This window comes from Lithobates pipiens, unplaced genomic scaffold, assembly GCF_037356315.1.
Source record: "Lithobates pipiens isolate NorthernLeopardFrog02 unplaced genomic scaffold, aLitPip1_a1.2 Scaffold_18, whole genome shotgun sequence".
In the NCBI taxonomy this organism is placed as follows: Eukaryota; Metazoa; Chordata; class Amphibia; order Anura; family Ranidae; genus Lithobates; species Lithobates pipiens.
In genome coordinates this window covers 424,395,719-424,407,881 of record NW_027507758.1, presented here as the reverse complement: position 1 = coordinate 424,407,881, position 12,163 = coordinate 424,395,719, and the positions used below count along the sequence as shown (strand labels likewise).

Sequence of the window (12,163 nt, the reverse complement as noted above, 5' to 3'; positions counted from 1 at the left end):
CACACACACAGGGATGGATGGATGGATGGAGACACACACACACAGGGATGGATGGATGGATGGAGACACACACACACAGGGATGGATGGATGGATGGATGGAGACACACACACACAGGGATGGATGGATGGATGGACACACACACACACAGGGATGGATGGACGGACACACAGGGATGGACGGACACACAGGGATGGACGGACACACAGGGATGGACGGACACACACACAGGGATGGACAGGCATGTCTCACCCTCGGCTTATACACGAGTCAATAAGTTTGCCAGTTTTTTTGGGGGTAAATTGGGGGCCTCGGCTTATATTCGGGTCGGCCTATACTCGAGTATATACGGTATACACTTATTGGGATTTATGTTTACTAAAAATATGTAGCAGAATTCATATTGGCCTAAATGTATGAAGAAATTCGATTTTTTTTTCAATCTTGTATTGGATATTTTTTGTAGCAGAAAGTAAAAAATATTGTTTTTCGTTTTTTTTAAATTGTCTGTCTTTTTTGTTTATAGCACAAAAAAATTAAAATGCATAGACGTTTAACTACCACCAAAATAAAGATTTATTTGAACGCACAATTGTCAGTTAAACTAGCGCAGTGCCATAGTGCAAAAAATGGCCTGGCCATGAAGGGTGAAAAATCTTCCAGAGCTGAAGTAGTAAATAATAGGTGCATACTTTCAATGTACAAACAGATATTATCAGGAAAGGGCCTGGTAGGAGTCCTGGTGGAATTTTTCACATAAACACAGATATACATATGGTTATTAACCACTTCCCAACCGAGGCACGCCGATGTACGTCGGCAGAATGGCACGGACAGGCAAATGGGCGTACAGGTACATCCCTTTAAATTCGCCGCCATGCCATTGCCTCCATGAGTCCAATCGCGGGTCCTGTGGACTCGATCGCCACGGGTATACCCGCGATCATCTCATGGGGAGGAAGAACGGGGAGATGCTAAAGTAAACAAGCATCTCCCTGTTCTGCCTAGCAACAGTGACACTGATCTCTGTTCCCTGTGATTGGAGCAGAGATCAGTGATGTGTAAAACACAGCCACGCCCCCCACAGTTAGCAATACGCTCCTAGGACACACTTAACCCCTACACTGCCACCTAGTGGTTAACCTCTTCACTGCCAGTGTCATTTACACAGGAATCAATGCATTTGTATAGCACTGATTGCTGTATAAATGACAATGGTCCCAAAAATGTCCGATTTGTCCGCCATAATGTCGCAGTTGCAATAAAAATTGCTGATCGCCGCCATTACTAGTAAAAAAAAAATATTAATAAAAATGCCATAAAACTATCCCCTATCTTGTAAACGCTATAACTTTTGTGCAAACCAATCAATAATCGCTTATTGTGATTTTTTTTTACCAAAAATATGTAGAAGAATATGTATCAGCCTAAACTGTGGAATTTTTTTTTTTTTTTACATTTTTGGGGGAAATTTATTATAGAAAAAAGTTAAAAATAATGAATTTTTTTCAAAATTGTTGCTCTTTTTTTGTTTATAGCGCAAAAAATAAAAACCGCAGGGGTGATCAAATACCACCAAAAGAAAGCTCTATTTGTGGGAAAAAATAAGACAGTAGATGGCAGCAGATACTTACAATAGCAATACCAACAATAGTTATATTTGACCACCTAATGTAAGCATACTTAAAAAATCTCCTTTCATGTTGTGAGTGCTGCCTGTCTGCTGCTCATCTCTTCCCACAACTTCCTGGATTCCATGCATGCTTTGCAGATTCTCCCCTACTGTTTACATTTAATTTCTAAGGACTAAATATCCCATACACCTGCAAGCAATGGTTCCTGTACTGATTCTGCTTCCTTAAACGCTTCCTCTCAGCGCCTCTGAAGTTCAGAAGGCAAGCTTCATGAATTTTGTGACACAAGTAAATGTGTGAGGATATTCACAAAGTTGACACATTTAAAAATCTTTAAAGCAGTCGCATGGAATTTCTTTTCTCCAGAGTACACATGTCAGAATCTAGATTCAACAAACAATGGTCTTCCTGGTTATCACACCCAAAATGTATTAAGCTTGTCTAACTAGTAATTCATCATCCCCAGACCAAGTAGAGCCGGCAGCGAAAGTCACTGGTTCAATGTTCTATTTCTCATACAGTATTTGTAAGTTAGCTCTGATTATCCTGCAGCTCAGGTTTTTCGATTCAAGCATTTCCATCAATTTCCTCCTCTATCTTACCTGCTTCTCTTCTCTTCTCTTCTTCCTGATCCTTTTTACAACCGCATTGGGACTAAATTCCACTCTCACTCTACCTTACCTTACACTGTTTTATCTGGCGTGGCGTCCCCACTCGACACAGCTCATTGAGGTGTCGAGAGGGGACGGGATGCCCCCGGACCTACCGGACCTAGCGATAAGGAATGTATAGTATACAGCATCTGGGCCCCAGGCCCATAGGCCTTCTCCTTTCTCTTTCTCTTCCCTCTGTTAGTAACGAATGTTTTTCAATTTATACGGGCACTTCCTGTTTGTCTTATTTTTCTTTGGCCCGTCAACTCTCTGTATCTCATATACAATGGTTGTTGTCAATATCTGTTATTGCATTATTCTACAATAAAATCTTTTGAAAATAAAAATCTTTAAAGCAACTTGTTTTTTTGTGGCCCATTAAAAATTTCTGGAGCCACAATTGAGGCCTGCTATTATTTTTAAGTTGACTACCACTGTTTAAATATCTGTCTGGGACCAGTAATACAATGGGCAGTGGGCACAGTTTTCACCTAGGGCAAACTAGAAACAAACAAACACTACAACTTAAGGGGAATTAAAAAATAGCATGCTTTTCTTTTAAAGATATCCACTTTTTCAATGAAAAAGATTTATCTTTCAAAGAAAGTGTAGAATAATGTGCAAAAATGTTGCATCCATAATTTCAATCTATGATGGTAAAAAAAAGGAAAGCTTCTCATTACTTTGGACATTCTATATGTTATAGGATTTTGCATACCCACAGGACATATGCGAACAGCATGAATAATAACATTGAGACAAAAGGAGAGATGTGCGTAGTTCAGATTCAATAAAATAACACATTCCAGCATGTCCTACCACATACATTTGACATTATTAGGAAAAGAGATAACACAACTGTATAGCTGTTGGAAATATAGAGTATTACAATCTGTTTTGTGCTATATAAAGATAAGGTGGCAAGTATTTACACTGACACTGTTCACCTTGCAAAGTAGCGCACAGCAGTCATGGGATTTACTGGTCCTCTGATACAATTAAAGGATGCCTTTTGGTCCTTCTCCTCTTGCTCTGGCCTCTCTCCCAATTAAGTGTTTTTCCATGAAACAATCTCAATTAATTCGTTTGGAGAGGCTGTCCACCATTAAGATTCATAATAGATAGCCCTATCCATAGGAATGAATCAAGGTTTTTTTCAGACATGTCGGGAAGAATAAGACCCAAGCTCCATGGGGCCACACAGCCAAGATCTTCTGAGAGGGAATATGTCACTTTGGGTTGTTTGGGACTTTTCCTGTAAAATGCAAGCCCCATGTTTTGGGTTTCTAGGTTTCCCAATTTGTGAGTGAGGCTGTCTATAACTTTTAAGTACAAGTAGGTAAAATTGGGAATTAGGAAGAGGAAAACAAGGTATGAGTTTTACAAGAAAATCATCTATTTTCTTATAATTTCAGATTCCTTTATCTCTAGATACACCTAATTAATTTTCTCTGAAGATAATCTGTCCTGGTACACTATTTGCTGAAGGTAACCACTCAATTTCAACCTCCACAGTGTGGTGCAAACACTCAAAGCTAACACCAGGTGCAAAAAAAGTGAGCACACTAAAAAGTGAAGTGCACAAAAAAGTGCACAGGGTGTACACTTGGTCCTCCTCCAAAGAAAAAGGACCCTGGCTCTGATACCTTGAGCCAAAGACCCCTGACAGGAACTGGGGCACTTGTGGTCGACCGGGCCAAAAGCAGGCAGCCCCCATTTTGTGGGAACCTGTCAAGGCAAGGTCTACCCATGTACTAGGTGGGGCTTCCCCAAAAGGAAACCCCAAGGGAGGGGGAGAACCTGACCAAAAGACCATGTGCCTCGCTCCCAAAAATTTCAGGGCAAGACTGAGGACCTACGCCTTACTAATCAGGGGTGAGTCATGGTACATAGCGCTGTGCAAAAAAAGCAAAAATAAAAAGGGTAAGCGCTTTGGGTGCCAGAGTTCAAGACAAGGGCTACCCTTCTGGCCAGTATAAAATACCTCTAGTCCTATGCAAAAGACCCATCTCTACCAGAAAGGCATTATTACTTAGGTAAAGTTTTGCCTTTAACTGGGGACAAGCCTGGTAAACCAGGCCAGATTCAACATGGGAGGAAAAGAGCCTTCCCACCATACCCACCTTATTACATCGAACTAACCAGTTTCCCAAATTAGTGAAGACAACTAGTGTTTTGTCCCTGAAAACTGATAAGAACATTTACTACACGAAAACCAAACCAAAAGGCCAATAAGCAATTATTACATGCTATCACATGTTTCAAAATGAATGTATTTATGAAAGGCTTACTATAATCAGAGTTGTTTGCAGTGCTCTTCAACCAGATTATAGAGCTCCTCAAACAACAGGTGTTTCTGCTTTCTAGGCTTTAAATCTTTCTATACAATGCAGCTAATATTTAAAAAAGTGAAAGTTACAAAATAAAATACAGGGGAATGATTTATTAAAAATGATTAAAAGTAATGATTATTTTAAGGGAATGTCTACTTACATTAGTGAAGAAAAAATTGAAAATGCTTTAATCATCTAAAAGCGTACAATTAAAAATCCTGTTTTTATTTTTTAAATACATTTGCACATGGTTAGGTATTTAGACTGAACATAACTTTTCCATACTCCCCTATACTATATTTAAAAAAAAATAATCATCCCTTCAATAACATGTAAGCATAAAGAACAGGGGAAATTTCTAACAAAGATTTAGATTTAGTTCCTGTGATTAGTGGAAGAAGGAATAATTCCCCATCGTTGATGTCAATGGAAGGAAAAGAGACCCATCTTTGGTATCAGTGAGAGTACTAGTGCCCCATCATTGGTATCAGTAGGAGGAATAGTGCCCTAAGGGCCAGTCAAAGACAGGTGAAGGGCTGCAGTTTGGGATCAAAGGGCAAATGTAGTATGTACAGCAAGCTAAGAAATACTTTGCAACTTAAAATAAGGGTTATTTTGCATAACGATTATTAGCTTACATACATAATGGATGTTCTTTTGAAGACAGTCTCTTACCTGTATCCTTGAGTCCAGGTGTTTTTGTAGCAAAAAGCACAATAAGGACTATCGCTATTATTGTAACCAAAATAAACAGAACAATTAAGGATATTTCCAGAGAACTAAATTTTCGTTTCTTCCCCATCTGAAACAATAAAAAAGGTGTAAAGGAGTTATTTTTCCAATCTCATAGATGCAATAGTTGTTTCCAAAGTTATAATAGCCAGTATACCTGTTAATATATTACACATTTAACACATCTCTGGATAATTAATGAGTAATTGAAGGGCACTGGCCTGTATCTTCATTCCAATGTACAATCATGATAATCCTCTATAGGCTCTTGATACACTTTTTTTTGTAGTAGGAGATGCCAGTTGTATTAAAAATAGGATTTATGTAAATTAACACAGAAAATACACATGCATAAGGTTGTATTTTTTTAGCTTCACTGTTAGAAATAACAATCAAAGCCATAAATATAGTTTACTTCTACTCCTACAATTATTTCCAAGACTACATTCTTAAATACCAGCCATCAATTTATTAATTTGTAATCCACACACAATTAAGTGAGTAGTGAATAGCCTAGACTTAGCCAAGGTATTTGATTGAGTAAAGCAAAACTTACTCTGGAAGACCTGCGAAGGTTTTGGTTAGCCCTTAATTTTTCTGCTGGCTATGAATCATATGTTTTGGACAGGTGGCTCACATTAGTTTCAACAGGTGGACCTTAGACCCTTTTCTTAATCCTCTGATGTTTGCCCTGGAGGGTAAACCATAGTCCACCATTCTGCATAATTTTTCAGATATACAAGAACTGAGTTTAGGTGCACACATTAAACTGTGGGGCTACGCAGACAATTTGCACATATACCAGATCAGATCAGGGCCCCACCCTACACTTGGAACTGCCTAAATTTGATCGCTTGATTGATTCACCAGATTTGTAATTAATCAATTTAATTCACACATTTTACCACTCAATCTTTCTCAGACTTACTCAAGAGAAGGCCCACTTACCACTGTTTTGAACTAATACTTTTAAGTACTTGGGGATAATAACCCTAAAGCACGTAACAGACTACCTGCCCCTTAATATTCATCAAATCTAAAATACAGATATGATGTAAACTACCCTCGGGGGTTATGGGTCAAGCAAATCTAATAAAAATGATTCTCCTGCCTAACTTTTTTTGCATCCTTTGGCACTCACCGATATACATGCCCCTTAAATATTTTAAGAACATGGAATCACTGTCAAACCATTTGTGTGAGTCAAGGAAAGTCAAAAGGAAACCTGATCAATGCTCAAACAACCTATTGGATTTTGAAGTCCTTTACTTTATATTACATAGCTTTCCAACTATCATACATTCCCCACACAATGATAAGTGAACATGTGTACCTTTCCAGATTATAGGAAGTGGCAAAGTTCCCAGATGCCTTGCACTTAGGCCAATCAAACACAGTTCGAATCCCCGCCATTTTTTTTAAGTGTGCGGTTTACCACCACTTTAAGCACTAATATGATACCCTTTCAGATATCCCTGTCTATGGGGCCCAGTTGAGTTCACCCCTCTCTAATGTTTATATTAAAGGCTCCTTGTTTTGCATTTATCACAAAAGATGATTTAGGAGTTAGAAGTTGGTCCACTTGATGTTGATTGTTAATTGGGATGAGGCCCTTTCAGACCTTAGGTTGATATTCCTTAAGGCCTTAAATAAGATTATTCAACTATATGTTCTTCGTTGACAATGGAATGGGTTAGAACAGGGATATGCAATTAGCGGGCCTGTTTCTGTTGGAGGTCCACTAATTGCATATCCCTGGTTTAGAAGATCAAAGCATATTCATGTGTTAGAATGGCCCAGACAAAGTCCAGACTTAAAACCAATTGAGAATCTGTGGCAAGACTTGAAAATTGCTGTTCACAGACGCTCTACATCCAATCTGACAGAACTTGAGATATTTTGCAAAGAAGAATGGGAAAAAATGTCACTCTCTAGATGTGCAAAGCTGGTAGAGACATACCCAAAAAGACTTGCAGCTGCAATTGCAGTGAAAGGTGGTTCTACAAAGTATTAACTCAGGGGGGCTGAATACAAATGCATGCCACATTTCTCAGATATTTATTTGTAAAAAAAATTGAAAACCATTTTTCATTTTCCTTCCACTTCACAATTATGTGCCACTTTGTGTTGGTCTATGACTTAAAATCCCAATAAAATACATTTACATTTTCCTGTTGGACAGGCTGCTGTACATACTGGCCAAATGTTGGCTGGTGTCTGTTGGTCCAGCCGATATCAGCCGATATTCGGCCCCTGTATACCAGCCTTAACTGTAACTTGCAGTTTATTAAACAGGTGCAAAGACAAAAACAATAGGATGGCCAAGGGAATGAAAACACTACAGAATTATACAAAACAGATTAGAAAAGCTGCACAAAAATAAACTCTTCACAACAATGTCAGGGTAGCATGAAACTGCATAGTATAGCTCTTAAGCTGGCTTTAAATTCCATCCATATCCGGTCCTGTTCCAGAGCAGACAATCTACTGATTGAGTATTGTTAGAAATATATATATATATATATATATATATATATATATATATATTTCTAACAATACTCAATCAGTAGATTGTCTGCTCTGGAACAGGACCGGATATGGATATATATATATATATATATATATATATATATATATATATATATATATATATATATATATATTTATATATTTATTTATATTTATGTTTTCTTTAAAGTCACACTCTGGCCTAAAAATCTGCCTAAATCTTTTTTAGTTTTTTTGTCTGTGTCCCCACTGAGAATGCCCCCATCCAATATGGATGAGCAAGGCAACTGTCCTTCGTAGACCAATAAGGTTCAGGTGGGGGATGCCCCGCCCCACTGCTTCATGAATACAAAGGGGCAGGGATACTCATGACATCATTTACAATATTGCCACACTTTATGTTTTTTTCACTTTATCTACTTTAGTAAATCAAGCACCAAAATGTACAATATGAATATCTGGTTTGAAAATTCTACTTTCAAAGCCCATTTGGGAGCTAGTAGACTAAAGCCAAGTACCCACAGGCCGAATGTTGAGAGAAATGTTGAGAAAAAAACGTCTGTCATTCAGCCTGTGTGTATGTCAACTTCTGTCGGACGAGCATGCTGGAAAACCAGCAATCCGATTGACTCCCGATCAACGCTCTCAGCCAATGGCAGAGAGCACTGATCGGAGTGTTCTGGCGGGGAGGGGGGTTTCCCCTGTCAGAACACAACACCTCAGCGGGGGTGGATCACTGAACTAACCTTGCATGGTTAGTATAGTACAGCGGCTTCAACCAGAGCTGACAGTTTTTTTTTTTTGTTCAAATCACAACTAATGTCCGGTACACACAATGAGATTATCGGACGAATGATTCTCTGTTTTTTGTTTTTCTTTGCATGATAATCTCAGATCGAATCTGATGCATTTACTAAAGTCATGAAAATTCTCGTATGACAGAATAAAAATTTAGAAGTGATGTCATGTGTTGTAATGCATTTGTAATGCATTTTTGAAGACAGCTGTACTGATTAAATGAAAATCTTTTGATCTGGCATTGTACAAATCATTTTTTCATGCATGTACGTTCGGATAACATCGGATGAACTGTTCTGAGTGTCTCTATGCTATGGACTATAGCACTGCACTGGAAATCCCCGTCGATCCCTTTGTCTCAAGTTCTCTCACGCATTGACCAAGTAATGCTGTCTGAAAAGATTTTCCATACTCTGCAAGACACGACTCACATATATGACCTGAAGTGGAACCCATGGTTCCTATTTCGTTTGCTAAAGTGATCGCACCTTGGGTTTTTCTTTTTCTTTTCTATCTGCAATTCTTTCTCTTTTTTTTGTTTTCTCTCTGAACTTTTCCCCTCTCTTTCTCGATATGGTCTTTTCTTATGCATTTTAGATATGTAGGTCAGCACATTGAATGTTTTATCTTCTCTCTTTTTCGTGACCTGTTGTTGGACGTAAGATCCACACTGATGTTTATAATCTGTCGTTTGATCTGTGGAGTTCTATGATCTGTTTATCACCTCCTTGTAATCTTGTCATCCAACTACTTATGCTATTTATGTCATTTGATCCTTTTTGCTGACACTGTTTTCTATTTATCGCTTTAATAAACTTTTTTGAAAACAAAAATCGCCTATAGATAAAACAACTAATTGATATAATGATATACTCTTCTGAATTATTGCATAGCACCATATGTCTTGGTATAATGAACTGTAACCAAACAATAAATACATATATATATATATATATATATATATATATATATATATATATATATATAGAAAGGCCAGTATGATGGCCTGGAATTATGGGAGGAGCCCGGTGGGGTATATAACTAGCCCGTTCGCCTGCCTTCCTCGTCGGTTCCGGTGCGCGATATCTGATACGTCAGAAATCAAGGGCCGACTGTTGAGACCAAACGTAGCGAGTTGTGTTCGTGAGTCCCCGTGTTTGTCTTGATTGTGTCCGTGTTGTCAGTCGTCTTATCATTGGCGTTCGTGTGTTTTCCGTCCGAGTGTCGCAATACTCAAAGAAATTGCCGTTGTCGTACAACGCGTCTGGGCCGGCTGTCGCAGGTAGGGCTTCGGCACCCATATTCTCATTTCATGTGTTACAATGTCACTCAAACACGATATCCTGAACTCACGAACCTCTCACCTTTCATTTCACGAATGTTTTAAACCGTGTCACTCGTACTCGTTACCTCATGTCACTACTCCTGTTTATTGCGAAGGAAAGTTGTTATTTCCTTTCGAGACGCGTCGGTCGTGCCACATCGGCCACTTCATTTCGTAGGCACGTCAGGTCGAGCCGAATGACTTCCCAATCATTACTTAAATATTCAAATCGGTCGAAAGCACTCCGATACCGCAGCCGACTGCTCGTTACGTTAATTCTAGCAGTCCGGATCATTTCGAATGTCGTGTCCTTTCAAATGGTAAACCGGTCCGACCGTTCCAAATACGTTTCATTTCATACATATTGAGTCATTTCGATCATTTCATTCCGTTCGAATTATTTCGATCATTTCATGTCACTTCGCATCATTTCAATCTTTTTGATATCAGATCGATTCATTTCATTTCTGTCACTCACCACGCTCCGGTGCGAATCCTGTCGCATCCCCGATGCACCGATTCGCTTCAGAGTGCCTAGTTATTCGGCCTCATTTCTGTACATGCTCCAGAGACTGAGTCACTCGCAGGTTCAGGCACAATCTCTGATTCTAGTCTTTGTCATGGCATACCATTTCTGTCACTTATTACGCTCCGATTCGAATCCCGTCGCATGCATTAATGCACCGATTCGTTCCGGCGTGCCCAGCTGCAACGCCTCATTTCAGTACATGCTCCAGAGAAGGATTCTTTGTTGTAACCATTTGTCCAGTCGTTGATTCTTGTCTCTGTCATGGCATATAATTTTCTGTCACTTATCACGCTCCGATTCAAATCCTGTTGCATTTATTGATGCACAGATTTGTTCCGGTGTGCCCAGCTGTCACGCCTCATTTCACGCCTCATTTCAGTACATGCTCCAAAGACAGGATTCGTTTGTTTCATTCATGGGCACATCCTCTGATTCTTGTCTTTGTCATGGGTATCATTTCATCTCACCTATCACGCTCCAGTACGAATAGTCACATCCGTGCACCAAATTCGTCTCGGCGTGCCCTAGGACAGGCCTCATTTTCAGTACATGCTCCAGAATCCGTTTCGTGCTCGGTCGCAAGATGGCGGCATGGCGATCCGGACATCTGTCATGGCGGATTCACTCATTTCACGGTCATATCGCTTCCCGGTTCAAGTCCAGTTGATTTTTCAAGCTTTGGATTCCTACCGGGGGCCTGCCTCACCGACCTCATTTCACTATAAATTGCTTCAAAGGTTCATACCTGCCAAAAAAAAAAAAAAAAAAAGAAAGAAAAAAAAAAATCTCACCTCCATGAAATCACTATTTTGGCTAGCATTTCTGTTCAGGTATAGAACTCTCAAACTTCACCTTCATCTCCTCAGGTCAGTCGAGTTTTCAGTAGGTCCACCCTGCACCTGGTGGGACGGTGCCTCCTTAGGTAAGAAAAAAAAAAAAAAAACGTCGTCTGGGAGGAAACGCTCATGAGTGGAAGCATCCTTCTTGTTAAGCATACATGCTTTTTCAGGATCTCCAACGTGTCTTGTAATCCATGTCACCCTCATATAGGTTCCGCGTAGGAGAAAACCCGAACCCAAGGACCAATAAGGCTCGCCAGGCCTGGATTACGCCACCATGTCTCGGGCTGACAGCGAGGACCTCACTGCCCCATTGTCTCCATCTCTAGTCTCAGAGAGTGGCAGCCAACGGTCCCTCAGAGCATGGACCATTCCTAGGATGACAGCTGAGCTTAGGCGCAGAGGCGTACCCTTTCCGGCAACAGCCAGGAAAGCCAAGCTGTTCAGGCTCCTCTTTCCTCCCCCGGCGGCGGCTGAGGCTAGTACCCAGCAGGCCTCACTGGGCTCTATCGCTTCTTCTATTTCGCAGCTCCATACCTTGGTGTCTTCCCTGACGACCTCTATGTCAGAGGTCCAGAATCGGGTGGCCCTCCTCGAGACCCGCCCGCCCGTGTCTCCTCCAGTACCAGCATCCCAGGCAGTGACTAACCCTCTCGCAGGTACCACCGAGCGTACATCAGTGGTGTACCCCTCTCATCTGGTATCAGCTAGCATCAGGAAGGACATCTTAGAGGGCAAGGACGTCAATCTGGCTTCGCTTCTCATCTCCATTCATGAACTGGCAGAAAACAAGGCTTATACATGGGGGGACGT

General features: G+C 40.3%; 1 protein-coding gene across 2 annotated transcripts in view; it reads right to left on the bottom strand.

Annotated features, from left to right (window-relative positions):
* Window positions 1-12,163, bottom strand: part of SI (sucrase-isomaltase) — a 342,643-nt gene that overhangs the window by 305,094 nt on the left and 25,386 nt on the right. For both annotated transcript variants that reach the window (XM_077488042.1, XM_077488044.1), the window contains exon 2: window positions 5,296-5,422. In XM_077488042.1, the coding sequence (XP_077344168.1) occupies window positions 5,296-5,422 (127 nt within the window). The remainder of the gene's footprint in view (window positions 1-5,295; window positions 5,423-12,163) is intronic.